At 37.8% G+C, this 16,300-nt stretch overlaps 1 protein-coding gene across 5 annotated transcripts in view; it reads left to right on the top strand.

Moving 5' to 3' along the window:
• LOC111868730 (eukaryotic translation initiation factor 4E transporter) overlaps positions 1-16,300 on the top strand; it is a 102,083-nt gene that overhangs the window by 71,952 nt on the left and 13,831 nt on the right. For all 5 annotated transcript variants that reach the window (XM_023859657.2, XM_023859656.2, XM_023859658.2 and 2 more), the window contains 6 exons: positions 2,788-2,904; positions 4,754-4,885; positions 7,869-7,943; positions 8,686-8,815; positions 12,081-12,301; positions 15,698-15,823. In XM_023859657.2, the coding sequence (XP_023715425.1) occupies positions 2,788-2,904; positions 4,754-4,885; positions 7,869-7,943; positions 8,686-8,815; positions 12,081-12,301; positions 15,698-15,823 (801 nt within the window). The remainder of the gene's footprint in view (positions 1-2,787; positions 2,905-4,753; positions 4,886-7,868; positions 7,944-8,685; positions 8,816-12,080; positions 12,302-15,697; positions 15,824-16,300) is intronic.

Genomic DNA, 16,300 nt, shown 5'->3' with positions numbered 1-16,300 from the left:
CAATGAAAGAAGATGAGAGGGTTTTTGAATGGCATTCACATTTCAAGGGCGGTCGAGTGTTAGTTGAAGATGATGAATGTTCAGGACAACTAAACAACAGAAAATGATAAAAAAAATCAAGAACTCATTCATAAAGACCATCGCCAAACAATCCCTGAGCTCGCAGACACCACTGCAATCAATTATGGAGTTTGCCAGGAGATCTTAACAGAAAATTTGGACATGAGCTGCATTGCTGCAAAGTTTGTTTCCTGACTCTTGACAGATGATCAAAAGCAGCTGCGCATAAATGTGTGTCTTGAGCTACGTGGGAAGGCTAATGAGGACCAAACTTTTATTTCTATGATCATAACAGGTGACAAAGGGTAGATTTACAGTTAGGATCCAGAAACAAAGCCACAATCTTTGCAGTGGAAGAGCCTACAATCATCAAGAGGAAAAGAAGGCGTGGCAGGCCCAGAGTTCAACAGAGAGAATGCTCATTGGTTTGTGTGTGTGCGTGCGCGCGCGTGCGTACGTACGTGTTTGTGTTTATAGGGGAATGTTTCTGCTAATGCTGCGGTCAACTCTTTCTTTTACTGTGACATTTTGAGATGCTTGTTGGAAAATGTTCTTGAAAAAGACCAGAACTTTGGTGCAAACACAACTGGCTCCATCATGACAGCATGTCCTCCCATGCATCCCTGAAAACCACAGAGTTTTTGACTGACAACAACATGGTTATTTTTCCCCATCCTCCCTATTTGCTGGACTTAGCCCCTGTGATTTCGCTTTGTTTCTCAAATTGAAAATGAAACTGAAGGGATGACATTTTGAAACATTGTCTGACATCCAAAGGGAATTGCAAGCAGTACTTGACAGCATTAAGGAAAATGACTTCCACGGTGCTTTTAAAGCATGGAAAGAATGATTGGATCACTGTATCCGTTCCAATGAAGACAATTTTGAAGGAGATAGCAGCCAAAACTGAGTAAGTTAAGCCATTTCCTTTTTGACCTTGTCAGGGAACTTTCCATTTCATGAAATTGAAATTATGCTGAACAGTAACTGTTTTCTACTGTTAAGGTAGATCTTAAGGAATTAGAATGTGAGTGTGTTAACTGGAGTCTTCTGGCTCAGGATATGACCCATTGGTGGGTTGTTGTGAAATAGTATGAGCCTTCAAATTGCATAAGAGGCAAGAAGTTTCTTGTCAAGAAAGACTCCTCTCCGTGGAGTAAGAAATGAACTGATGTATCTCACTAAAGTTATGGATGTTACCGATGTCTACATGATATCCCACATGCAGCTCTTGTTTGGTTATCAAAAAAGTTTTTCATATGTTTTGTGGTGGAAAGCCAGGTTATCAGGATGAGATGGAAATGAGAGTTTAACAACAAAGGAACTCAAGGAAACAATATCAGATTTATCTTTTAGTGTTGAGTTGTTTGAAGCAAGCTGTTAATTATTGATGTAATTCTTAAGCTATGGATTTAGAAGTGAAGTCCAGTAGAATCTGAAATGTGTAACGTACTATAGCATGTAGAGCCATTACTATGCAACGACCACGATATAAGCAAATATACAAGAGGGATTTCTATGCAGCAGCTCAGTAAACATGTTCCTGCAGCAGTACACATGAACGCAACAATGGTACATCAACAGAGGGCTGCCGTTTTCTGTGTGGTTCATTCCGAGATGTTATAACCGGAATGGTTTGGGACAACTAGTTAGTTGCAAGATTACTCAGTTGAAAGTCTGGCTTTAAAGAGAAGACTAGGAGGTTGGTGTGAAATGGCTGCAAGTTGGTCGTAAAGGTGCTCAGTTGAAAGTTCAGCTGTGAAGAGAAGACTTTGTGTGTGATATTTGGAGTATGTAATTTGTTGAGACTGTTACAGTTCCTGTGTTAAAATCTGTTACCAGGAAACTGCTAGTGGGGACTGTGATAGACAAGGACACTAGTCTGTGTGTGTCAGTGTAGTTAGAGTCATGAGTATAAGTGGTGAGTAAATCAAGTCATCAATCCAAACCCTGTCTGTAGTCACTCATACACATGACAGTATACCGTATTTACGCATGTATAGGCCGCACATTTTTTGCCAAAAATTCAAGAGGAAAACTGGGGTGCGGCTTATATTCGAAATATTCGAAATCACACTTCATTTAAAAAAAAATATATTCATAATTATTTCGGAATAATTTCTACTCCTGAAATAATATTCCAAGAAAATTATTATTTCTATAATTTCTGTCTGAAAATTGTGCTGCGGCCTATACATGCGTAAATACGGTATTTAATGAAATACAAAGAGAGGAGTAGGTAATGTGTGTTAATACATTTTTAATGAAGTTTATCACTTTTGCGACAATTTTTTTTGTAGTAAATGAACATGAAATTATTGAAAACCTCAAGCCTCTTGTGTTTTTTAAAAGTTAAATTGCAACCTTTGCCAGACGTTCTTTTCATATGCTGTATTAACTTTTGTCTATAAGAAGTATTGAATAAATGGATGATCTATCTACACAGGTTGTGACAACAATAACATTAAGACTCCCTCCATATTATTCTGTACTGTTTTAAAAATTGTTCAAAGTGATGACTGCCATGTTAGATATGTAGTTCGCATCCTTCGTGGTCATTCTGGTCACAGTCATTACACTGCTTACCCAGAGAAAACCACTGTTATGGCAACTCAAACCTGACTTGCAGGTAATGCTGAACATTACTGTTATGCCATCCTGCATATTAGCCTCCAAATACATTCTTTAACCTTTGTATCAGTAAGACCTATAGAATTTTTTTTTCAGGACTAAAACATGGTGAGATCACACCTCAGCACTTGGTGCAGCAGTTGCAAAATTCTGCGATGCAGCATCGCCACAGGGAAGTTCTTGTTAGCATCTTGAAGTTGCAAATGCAGCCAGGTAAAATATATTACTGTTGGTGAAGTGGCAGGTGTGACAGGCTAATCTGGCACTTGTGTTTGAATTGCTTTAGTAAGTCACAGTATTAATTACATTACTATAGTGATTTTGTCTTGTCAGCAAGTCTTACTGCACTACACTTGATTCAAACTGTATGGTATTATTGCATAGATTTTGTTCACTCTCTACTTTTCAGAACCTATTCATCATCTTCCAACATCTTCTTGGAACAGAACTGTGTTACGTCATACTGGTCACTTTGTACTAGAGAAATGAGCGTTATATCTCAGTTCCTTTTCCTTAATATGTTTGTATCGCTGTGGTGTCAGTGGTGCATGTGTCATTATTTTTGTGTGAGGATATTAGACTCTGTTGAAGAAACAGATTTCATGACACTGACAGTATTTATTGTGATGGGTAATGATCATGAAAAACTGTAGAAAATATGTCGATGGAAATAATTTTTTAGTTTAGAATTTGATGTGCCGAAGCGTGGAAGAATTTGATTCGTTGCTGTTCACTTGGCTGCTGTGCTCTTCAGCACTACCAGAAAAAACAGGTGAAAATGTGCCTAGCGTAGCTGGTTGAGAGGCTATGCTACAAGCCGGAAGGTCGCAGGTTCAAGTCCTGATGAGGCCATTGTATTTTTTTCAGTTGACCTAATCCTTCCAGCCGCACTAGGCCCTGGGGTTTACTCAGCCTCTAGCAGAAATGAGTACCAGGAATTAATTAAATAATTTTCCTGGGGAGTAAAGCACGGCCGGCGTGTAAGGCTGACAACCTTACCACCATCTTTGAGCCGATTGTCTAGATAGTGTGGGACCCTCAACATCTCACAACCCTATGGGCCTTCAGGGTCTGGTACAGGGATAGCTTTACTTTTTTTACTTTTTATTAGTCATTATCAAGAGGTTTAACACAGTTAAGTGTTCTTGGGCAAACAACTGTATGAATGTGGATTTAGTGTCTGACATTTCATAGACACGCTCTCTCTCTCTCTCTGTGTATACAGTAGCATGGTTGAGGCACTATGCTATAAGCCAGAAGGTAGCAGGTCTTTGGGTTTTTCAGTTGACATAATCCTTCCATCTGCAATTCAACTCAGCCTCTAACAGAAATGACTATCAAGAATCAGTCCATTCACTTAATATATATATATATACATCTTACAAGAATGGATATTTATTTTAATACATGGTCTTCGAAAGTATGGTTATGGTGAAGCCAGTTTTTTAATAAATGCTTTCCCCATACCATTATGCAAGGTTTCATTACCCTCTCTAATCTCTTTGACTTAATAGTTCTGTTTTCTGTAAAGTCTTGAGCCGTGTCCCTTGACCCTGCNGGGACTCCAAGGAACTTCACAGAGAAGAACCGTTGCACGGTTCAGTCTCTACATTTTGGCTCCTTGCATGCATATGAGTTTAAAGGTAAAGTTGTCCCTGTGCTTAACTAATTAAACACTATGTCATAAAGACATATGGGGAAGTGGACATATAGATCACATATTCTTGACCTTGTCACTAGTTGGAGATGAGTGGTCAGCTTCACACGTCAGCCACTTTACCCCTAGGGAAAGAGCCCCTAGTACCCATTGGATATGAGGCTGGTTGGGCCGCAGAACCAGCCTGGATGGCATGGAGAGGAGATAATCTTGTCCCTACCAGGACTTGAACTCTGACCCCTCCACTGTACAGCCCGTAGGCAGTTGCTATACCAACTGCAGTATCCCGGCCCCTACATATGAATGTTTAAGTGATACTTACAAGAGAATAAAGTGTTATGTGTGTAAATGTTATATCAGTTGGACCTGTATTAAGCTAAGTTACTACATATGTGTTTTGTGTAGGTGTGTCTCCTCGAGCCACTTCTCCGCACCCTCATGTACAGCAGCCAGAACTGCTACATCAGATGATGTTGCAGCAGCAGCAACAGCAGCACCAGCAGCAGCAGTTGCGTATTCCATCTCCTCTAAATAGCGGTAAGCTGATCAGATTACAAGAAGAGTGCAATTTTAATGATTCACAATATAGTTATTACATTTATATTGCATGAGTTGGATTATATGGCTGCTTCACTGGTTGTAAAATGTGAAGATCCTACATCCCTAATATGAACCAGTTCCACCTGCTCTTACCCTCACAACCTGTTTCCCTAATCATACTTTTATCTCCCAGTTCTCTTAGTCTTCTAAATTGCTGGTGTTCAAGAGGTTTCGCTATCAACATTTCATATGCATTTATTGTCTCCATCTTAGTCACATTCCACTTCAGTAAGAACAGTAGGTGTCTTCTTCATATCACAGAGTTCCTTGTTGTGTAATATCCTCAGTTACTGATATCATCCCTCTTTGGTCCAAACATATTTCTGGGAACTTTGTTGTAAGACTTGTAATTCATTTTCTATTCAAATAAAGTAGGTTATCTCATTTTAAATCCAAACAAAACTACCTTCAGAGTTTTTCTATACAGTGAAAATGTGATAGAGTGAATATGGCTTATGACGAGGTCTTCATTATACTGACAAAAACCATTGGAATCATCAGTTTCTTGGTGTTACATATGTGGAAAACCATGACATAGAATGATGACTTTTCTCCATCACCATCATCATAACAGGTGCTTTCTAACCAGCTGCCACTCTTCTCCTATAACTTTTTATGCCTACTATAGTACAAGTACAGTGCTTCAGAAGTTATTTATGGCTGGCGGCCCAGAATGATTCTATTAATCCACCCTCTCTGTCCTACCATTGTGTAGGAGAACGTTAGCATTCCAGAATGTAACCATGAGCAGCTTACCCCTCAAGTTTTAACCATAAAAACACATGATATCCTGTGAATTCCCTCTTCACTTCAGTAGCTTGTTTTGTTATGTATTGTGTTGCTTGTCTAATTAAATTCTACTGTAATTTAGAGGGATTGTGCAATATACTTCTGTCCTTGTTCCACAGGTTTCCGCTTCCCCTGAACTTCCACTTACCTAGATTAGATATGTCACAGAGGATATCTGTTCAGGCATATGATTTACCTAAGCAAACTAACATTGTCCCCCTTGCATCCCCCTTGTGACTTCTGTGGCTGTGGGACGAACATAAAAAAAGAAGCCCTTTGCTACAAATGTAACAGCACAGGCACAGGAACTACAGATGGCATGGATTCTATCCTCATATGTTAGAAAAAGGGCTATTTTTATTATGAATGGTTGCTACCATAAATGTATTTTGCTCTTAAGTTTAGTCGTTGTTTAACAATAATTTTTAATGTATGTAACATCAGAAAATGCATGTATTCCAATCATGGCATATAGATCAACCTGCAGCTTAATATATCTATATAAGTATTGTCATGTGTAGTAGGGGTACATGTAACAAAAATAATGACTTCTAGTTTGGATGATTGGATTTATTGGTACTTTGGCTACAGTCTCTCTTAATTACAGTTGAAACAGCGCTATCACTGATTTACACAATTTACAATTCACCGTTGCACACACACTAGGATTCTCAGTTTCCAGTAGTCATTTCCTGGCAACGGATCTCAACACAGAAACTGGCACTTCAGATTACCATGCAGTCTTCTTGCCGTTTCTTGTTCAATCACCCTAGAATCCCAGAACCCAGCTAAGAACTCTTCTGAACTCCTCTTAGCTGCAGGCAGACTCATGTACATAGCCACGGCACAGACAACACAGAAAACACAGTTCTGCTGTTGCATAGCACAGCCCACACAGAAAACAAGTCACATGATAGCTAAGTACTGTTGGAGTGTGACATCATTGTGCCTGCGTAGAAGTGTGTTTACCAAACCATTGCCTAGAAGCAGGTTGCATAACCTGATTGTTCCGTTGTTGTATGCACGTATTACTTAGAAACAGCTGTTTCTGTGGTTCAGCTGTTCTTGCATGGAGCAGATATGCCACAATATTATATTGGTATGATCTAAATTGCTTTGTATGTTATGTGTGCTACTGAAGTTTGAAACAAGTCCACATGTTTATTCTCATGCACATGCATCAAGTTAAGGGCAGAATGTGAAGACTTGATAACATGCTGCAGATAGTAGGCAGGACATTTGCTTATAAAGAATGACTTCTAATTGACAGTTTATTGTGAGTAGAAGAGGTTATATAAAATTAAGAAAATATTTAACTCTTCATATAAAATAATGTTGATGATGAGAATGTTCTATATTCATATCCCTGTGATAACCACTCCAAACAAGAAAAAATATTGTCATTCCTGGATTATATTTAAAACTTAATGCCACACATTGTATATTATACATAATCAGAAGTTATGGGACAGAACTGTGCATATTTCAGTTATTTTCGGGTAGAAGTGCCTGTTAGAATGAGCATTTTTTTTTGCATATTTTATAAATTCTCATAATATCAAAGTTGTACTGTATGCTGGTTTGTTGTGGTTTGGAAAGTAGATTAAATGCACTTTTGCTTCATATTCTTCAGGCCCCATTTCAAATTTTAGCCCAGGTCTCATCCAAACTGAGGTTTTTGTGGTTTTCTGTAGTTCCTCCATGCAAATTCTGGGATGGTACCTCAAATTAGGCCACAGCCTCACATCCTTTCCAATTCATTTTTCACCAGCCATCGATTCAAGACTGTATAATATATATTAGCTACTGACAGTATTCTTACAAGAAATAAATAAAGGAATGGTGATATGATGATAACAGTTTTTGAATGGATAATATCATCTGTTCCTCTCTTAATTTCTTAATGATTATCAGAGGTTTTCATTATCTCATTAATATAAGAAATAAAAGCTTTCACAAAAGCTGTGTGTTCAAAAGGCCTTTGTGTTACCAATATGTATTTGAAGATAATGGTGAAAGCATTAGACATTGCTGTGACCCCTGTGTATTATTGGTTCCCAAATTATTCCCTTGACAGATCACAATAATTGAATATAGTTTACAAAGTAAACTCTTGTTATGGTGATTTCAGGTTATTGTCAGCAGTCCTCTGTCATATCTCCTAACTTGGCCAGCAATCCCAACACTTTGTCAGTTCAGCATACAGGTAAGTTCAGCATGTTGTATGCTAAGTGTCTGTGACTGTTCCGGTTTTATTATATACCTTAGGTTATGCTTTTTTGCTTTGCTTGTATTGCAGTGGTACTGTATTGTAAAAGAATTATGCATAATGAAGCAAACTGTTTTAATTTTAATAATATGCTAATTCATTATACTATGGTTTCTACACACCCTCTGTAACCATTCCTTTTACATGAAGATGGAGACAAGGTGCACAGAGGCAGCCTCTGAAATGTCATATTTTTTATCCAGACAATGGACAAAATACCCAGAGAAAATCTCCCATAGTGATACACCTTTAAATTCGCAATATGGCCACTAAACTGCGTAAAGTTATAAATTGTTTTTATCCTGTATTCTGTTAAATGTACACTATGTTAGTGAATATTTCAAGTTGGAGTTACAGTGTGTAGTGAGATTGATATTTTGTGTGCTAAGCCTGTTTTTCAGTCATTGAACCATTTTTGAGGCACTTAATTAAATTCGGTATACATCTCGTGTAAAATTTGAGGCTTTCACGGCGGTGATTATGAATAAAGCAGTCTTCTGGGATTTGGCACCATGTATATGTGATGTTAACCGACGTTTCGGAGGAACGTATCGCCTCCATCTTCAGGGTAGAAGAAAAAATATAAGAAATCTGCAAGCGAAGAGACCGTGAGAACCGATAAAAGCAGACTGTGTCAGATTATTTATGTAGCTAGTGATTTGTGACCCTTGGGTTACAGTTTTACCACATCGAGTGCCCACACCTCGTGAGCTGATTGCCCATACACAAAACATAATGCAGTCAGCACTCATAAAGAAGAAATTGGAGGAGCAGCAAGAGAATTTTCGCAAACGGCAAGAAATGCAGCAGTAAGTATTACTAAGGTTTAATCTCAAATGAAATTTCATTCAGTTTGTATGGTAGTTCTGGGTTATAATTTGGTTAGTAATTTGTAGATGTAAATATAAATATTGAAACAAATAATATAAATAACCTCCTGTATATACACACACACACACACACACAGACACGTGTGTGTCAGATGTAGATCCTGAACAAAAGGGACTGACTGGCGACAAACTTCGGCTGCTCAGAAAGGCAGAGAATTTCTTAAGTAGCTAAATGAGCATTAACTCCTGAAGTTCTGTGATCCATGGGGTTAGATATGGAGCATGATCATCTAAGAGTTTCCTGCAAATTGTTGAGCTTTGGCCAAGCAGAAGAGCCAGATGCTGCTCCCACCAAGTTGGAGTAAATTTTTGTCATGTGTACAAGAGTGCATGGATGTCATAAGATTTTTAGCACAATGCTTAAAAATTGGCTTAGAATTCCTGTTATCACCCACCAGTTTTGAGTGAATAAAAGATGAGATTTGGACTAATTTAAAATTATAATCTCCCTTGTTGTAACATCCACACACAAGGGAAGACAACACCATATGCAGGTGATGAGAACAACATACAAGCAAGGGGCAAAACGTAACCACAACAACAGGCTTATGTACGGAAAACAATACACCAATACCCAGGCCACTACAGGCTAAAAATCCAAAGAGATGGATCTCGAGCTATGTCGTTTCGACAAGCATATGATGCCCCTGGTAGAGGTGTAAAAAAGAATTTTACGAAATTCTAAGAAAAAATTTTAATAAATTTCAGTTTGAAGTAAATAACAGCATATGGTATTTTAATAGATGTTAACTAAGTTATTGATTATAACGTCCAATATTTAAATTATGAAATATCGCAGTTAAATGTGATGTGAAAATTGGACGTTCTATACTGTGGAACCGTTTTGGCATAGCTGAGACACCTGATGATGGCTGTTTGGGGCCGAAACATGTTATGAGGGGAAGGAGTGATAGAAATAGTTACATTATTGATGGAATTATATTGTGTATAAAAGATATATTAATGCAACAGGATCTTTAAATACAATATAGTTCCAGTATGTTTAATCTGATTCACCTTAAGCTCCCTTCTAAATAGTGTGGTAAAAGAAAAAAAGGAAATTCTTCGTTTGTATTAAACAGACACAAATGAGAAAACAACAAATGTTTAAAAAGATTCCATAAGCTTGTTTTGGTCACCAGTGGCAATATGGCAGTTAAGTTCTTTTCTCTGTACTATAGTCAGCTTGAAAAAGGAGTGGTAATTTATGTTTGAATAAAAAGAATGATTAACTCCATGGAGTCAAGTCCTTCTTGAGAGGATGCCAGTCACTCAGCTTCTCTAGAATTTACCAACGTTTTATAGAACGTGAGGGTTCATAATTGTGTTCACAAGTGTTCTCTGATCCCTATCATGAGCCAGACCAATCCAGTCTGTGCCACCCCATCCTGTTATCCTCCCACCTCCATATAGATCTTACTGGTCTCTTTCCTTCTGGCTTTCCCCTGAAAATCCTATATGCATTCTTCTTCTCCGCATACATGCTACCTCCCCTGTCCATCGCATTCTCCTTGACCTTATAATTCTAATTATACTTGGCAAAGAGTAAAAGATACGAAACTCCTCATTATGCAGTTTCCTCCCTCCTATCACTTCATCCATCTGTGGGCCAGATATTATCTTCAGCACCCTAATGTCAAATACCCTCAGTCCATGTTCCTCCCTTAATGTCAGAGTCCAAAGAAGCAAGAATGATTAAATAAAACAAATATTTTAAAATGTTTTCAAATAGATTTTGTTCACCCTATGACTACTTTTTTGTCCATCAGATTTTATATATATAAAGAAAGTTCTGTGTATAATGCCTCCTATTTTTTTAATGAAAACTACAACAGATACAGAAAGCATAATAACACAGTTAAATAGAGCAAGATTTCAGCTACTTACAGTTATTTTTCCACATAATCACCACCATTCATTATGCACTTTTGCCAGCGATGAACAAGGGTCTGTATGCTGTGCCCGTAAAGTCTGCGCCAGCAGAGGCTAGCCACTTTCTTACAGAGGCAATGACAGCATCATTGTCTGGAAAATGTTTCCCACGTAGTCTATCTTTCATAGGCCCAAAGAGATGGAAGTCTGAAGGTGCTAAATTGGGGCTATAAGATGGATGTGGCAGGACAGTCCAGCTAAACTTGCAATGTACGTGGTGGTCACCAAACTGGTATTGGGTCTAGCGTTATTGTGTTGCAAGAAAAGGTTGTCTGCTTCTCTGGCCTGACTCGGGAAATGTGAGCTTTCAGCTTAGTCAGCGTAGTCTTGTAGCATTGAGAATTGACAGTCTCACTAGGCTCTAAGAAATCCAACAAAATCACACCCCGCCTCTCCCAGAAGGCCGTGCACATCACTTTCCCTGCCGATGGCTGTGTCTTGAACTTCTCTTTTCTTGGGGAATCCAGATGTTGCCACTCCATGTACTGTCTTTTGGATTCCGGCTCATAGTGGTGACACCATGTCTCATCTCCGGTGATGATGATGTCCAGAAACTTGTCACCTTCAGCCTCAAACTGGTGCAACAGGTCCTGACAGACTTCCATTCGATGAGTTTTGTGGTCCTGTGTAAGCGTCCGCTGGACCCACCTGGAACAAACTTTGCAATAATCCAGCTTCCCCAACATCATTTCCAGTGCATTACAGCCCATATTAAGCCATGCACACAGTTCCATAGTTGTTATCTGCCAATCTGTATGGATGAACTGATCGAGGTGCTGTTCATTGTGAGGAGTGGCAGCTGAGCAGGGACGCCTCAGGCGTGGCTTGTCGTGCACTTCACTTTCGCCACTGTTGAAACACACTACCCACCACCTCACTGTGCTGACATCCACTGTATCGTCTCCATACACCTTTAGCAACCATCGATGGATGTCAGTGGGTGCAATTTGTTTGACAGTGAGAAATTCAATAACACATCTCTGTTTCATACGCTCTTCTACGTCAGACACCATTTTGGTAGACTGCTCTGCTGTCGCTATCCGTCGCACGACAGCCAAACTAACAGTACATTGGAAGGAAGGTCCATCCTTTACTACAACACCATGAACATCCAGCTCAGACGTTACATATTAACACAAAAAAAAATAGGCATTATATACGGAACACCCTTCGTACTTCCACAAAAATACATAATTTCAGTAGGTTTATGCCATTTTTTGTATGGATTAATGTGCATAAAATATGATTTTAGGTCCCTTTCTCCAAGTATGCCTGGAATGTCAAGTAATGCAACAAATAATAGTGGATTGAAGATTAATGACTCTTCATCTCCTGCAAAACACATGTCATCTCCAACTCCCCTTGCCTTCACTCCAACATCAGTGTTGAGAAAGATGACTGCTGAGAAAGAGGCTGAGACTTCAGGTGGACCAGTCAGTGCTTTGAGAATTGAATCAAAGGCAGCTGTTTCAGGTGACTGATATTGCAGAATTGTATCTAAAGGTGTTGGAACTATGAAATGTGGAGTGATGGTGATGTCAGGAAGTAAGCAAAAGGAAGTGCTACTGCTAATACAGAACTTCTGACTCTCGTTAATGGGTGACTGATTAGAGCAACACAGACTTTAAAATTTTGCTGTTATTCCATCATTACCTGATGACTATTTTCCTTTGAGGGAATATATGAGTATTATACTTTTTATCGCAGTCTCACTGGTTGGAATGATCATAATACAAGGGAATTTTCTATGAAATAACCTCTTTTAAAAAGGAAATGGCATCACCTCTCACTTCCTGATGCAAATTTACATTTGGAGTAATCATAAGAAAAAAATGATTGAAGGCATCAGCAGTTACTTCTGGGTCCTCGGTTATAAGAGTTGGTATTTTTCCAGCCAGATGTAATTTTTCTGTTTCATGTTTTATTATATTCCAGGTTGTTTTTATCTGATTATCCAATTTTGTCATAAGTCTACAGTAATGCTGCCTTTTAGCCTGTTTATAACTCTGCTCAGGATTTTGCAGTACTTAATGTGATATGCTCTCATGGGGCTTATTACTGCTCCTGATGTGTGTGTGTATGGGCACACGCACGCTTGTGCTCATACTCCTTTTCTGTTTGCAATATATTTTTATTCCTTTAATCCCATCATTTTTTAATCTACCTACACTTTTATTCTGAATGAGAAAACTAGCTTCAAAGATATTTAGGAAAATATATAAAAAATAGTTAAACTTATAGTTTGTATCATTATTTTTGAAAACAGGTTCCCACATTTCATTTTCTAATAGATGTTGAAATTGACCAGTGGTTTCATCATTTATTTTATTGTTTCTGTGTTTCAAGGGCATTAAATTTACTTTTGTAGTAATATTATTTACTGCAAGAAATTTAATATTGTGGTCTGAGAGGCCATTGACTATAGGAGATGTGCAAGAAGTGCTGTATTATCAGTGGCTGTACTTTTGAATTCTTGTTGCAGAATTCACAGTGTGTGACAAATTGTATTTTTAATAAGATGTGTACTTGTTTTTCTGGTTGTTTTCATTTAAATAGTTTGTGTTGTCTTTGCAGATTATAAACTCAGATTTTGGATTGTAGAGATATTTTAAAGTTGCATCTAGTGTCCTTAGAAATTAATTAACCTCTCCTGAAGGAACTCTGTACAAGCTTAATATAATTAGGTTAGATGTTTAGTTACTAATTGAATTGCATAGATTTCAAGTCATGCATTCACATGCACACGACTGGTACTGCTCTACATTTTCATTTCAGAAACTTTCTGAACAAACCTCATAGGTTTGCAAAAAGCAGTTAAATATATATAGGAGTTCTGCAAAGAATGGAAGCTGAACGTAATTATAGAAATGTAGATAGCAGTGTTTAAAAAGATGATGTGAAAGAAAAATGGAAACTGGGGAGAGAAAAAAACAGTGTTTATGAAGGTGGATTATGTAAGAGTGCGAAATGAAAACTGCCAAGAGAGAATATATAAGTAACAAGTAACCAGCTATTGAGGTGTAATCTTGAATAGTAGAGGAGAATGAGAAAATGAGAGAAAACAGCAATTAGGAGGAAATTAGCATAGAATAGCATTAACGTACATTTAGCAACGGTGCCAAATATAGGTAAAAAAAAGCTACCCCTGTCACAGGCCATGGAGGCCCATGTGGTTGTGAGATGTTGAGGCTGCCAAATTTTCTAGGAAGTCAGCTCACAGATGGCGGTGAGATTGTCAGCTTTATGCACAGGCCGCCCCTTATCCTCAGGAAGGTTCCTAGTATTCATTACTTTAGAGGCTGGCTCTACCCGAGGTCCATAATGCGGCTAGAAGGTTTAGGTCAATTGAAATTCCAATGACCTCATCAGGAATCAAAACCATGACCTTCCAGCCTGTAGCATAGTGCCTCAACTAACTGTGCTGCCACATGTTCCCAGCAAAATATAGAGATTAAAATATTAGAAGAACCATATACTTCGGTAACAGAATAAAGGATGATGGGTCAAAATTTGGGGGCTAGAAAATGGATAGAAAGAGGTAGAAAATGTGCAAGAGTTACTTTGTAAAACAGTAATTGGGGTGCCAGTAACATCAGTGAATGGTGCATCATTATCTACTTCCGAGGCAGGCTTCTATTGTCTTCTCAGTTCAACATATTGTCCATCTGGTTGGTAATTCTTGGCTTCTTTGGTCAGTCTTGAAGAGTCCATTCTTAAGATGTGATTATCAGATTCTTTCTTTTATACCATATATTTGTAATGCATTGCATATTGCTGTATTGTGTAAATGGTCTGGTAAGTGTATATCTAGAGACACACCTTCAAAGGCACCTTTCATCCTTTCAGATCTTTGATAGCTTAGTTTTCACTTCCATATATAAGCATAGAAGCTGCTGTTACCTTATAAAACTTAATCTGTGTATCCTTTCTAGTTTTACTTTTCAGCATGAATGTTGTTTGTAATTGGGAATGACAAAACAGGAAGGAGAAAGTTAGGGAAAATAATGAAATATTGGTTAAGACTGGGGAAATATATGTGACATCAGATAGGAATGTATGAAGACAGCAAAGGAAGGGGGGGAGGAGAAAACAACCGAATGAGCAGGATTAAACAGTATTTGGAAAAGTTAGATATGAGCAATATTTGAGAGAATGGAAGGAATAGTAAGAATATTTGGATAAAAATGAGTCAAATGTGTGATAACAGAATTGTTTATTTTATGTTATATTTAATGCACCATAAATTTGAGACACAGTTTTTTGGAGTAAGAAGTACATAAGTAAATATGGTAAGATGCCAGAATAATTAGCAGTGGCACAAAAATATGGAAAAAACTGTTATTATAAAGAGAAATTGGCGAGGATAGTAAGCAATTATGAGAGCAAAGTAAAAATTAATTTATATGACTAGTAATTAGCAGGATTAGTAATAGAATATGTGTAATGACAATGTTAATGTATAATGGAAGATTTCTGCACTATAAAAATGGTAATGTAAGTGGGATGTCAGGTCATAGGACCAGGGAGTCAAACTCCAGCACCCTCAAAGTGTGAATGAAACTGTAACTATTCGTTTCTTCAGTCCAGTCATCCATTTATTCGGTTTATTTCTATATACAAATAGCACAAGTGCTAATAGATGTTACCCACAGTGTGGACAGACGGATAGAAGAGCTGCTAGAAGACTTACTAAGTGGATAAACTGTAAATCATCCATATGCATGAATGCAAAAGCAAATCAAAGACTGAATTCTTCCTCATCACCTTATTACATTTTAAGTTTCTAAACTGTAGCTGTATTTACTATTGAGACAAATGTAGATGTATTTGTTTTTATTTCATATTTACATCATTTGCCATCATTTTCAGCTTCTAATGATCTGAAACCCCAGTCTGTAGCCATCCAAGCATCACAACGACAGTCACTTTCTAGTACACAGTTAAGGTCCCAGCAGACAACAGCTCCACCATGGAATATAACAAAACAACACCCAGGTAATCATATATAGCTGTATATAAAATAATGGAGTCCACTACTGTTACTATAATTTCCTCATATGGTTTAGGAAAGTGCATAAAGATGTATACCTTCAGTTTTAATGAATGTGATCTACTTTCTTGTATATGTTCCCTGTGGAGTGGACAGGACTTGCCAGATTGAAGTTGTAGGCTTCTTATGGATTTTAGCAGTGAAATGTCTATTGATGTTGATGTTGGCATTTAAATTGGGTAATTTTTTTGGGTATGTTATTCCTGGATTGTGGTTGGAGTTTTTTTACATTTTGATTGACTAACATTTTTCCTATCATAATGAGCAAGAGCAAGCATCATTGTGCAGTTGCACATTCCTGCTTGGAACTGTGCATTCATAAGATGTATAATATACTGGTAAATAGAATTGAGTTTCCGTGTATAAATGTTGCAGTACCTTTTTTTTTTTTATATAGGACGTTCCATATATAATACCTCCTA

Source organism: Cryptotermes secundus, unplaced genomic scaffold (assembly GCF_002891405.2).
Source record: "Cryptotermes secundus unplaced genomic scaffold, Csec_1.0 scaffold13, whole genome shotgun sequence".
Classification (NCBI taxonomy): Eukaryota; Metazoa; Arthropoda; class Insecta; order Blattodea; family Kalotermitidae; genus Cryptotermes; species Cryptotermes secundus.
Note: the sequence above shows the minus strand (reverse complement) of the source record. Positions and strands in the feature narration are given on the sequence as shown.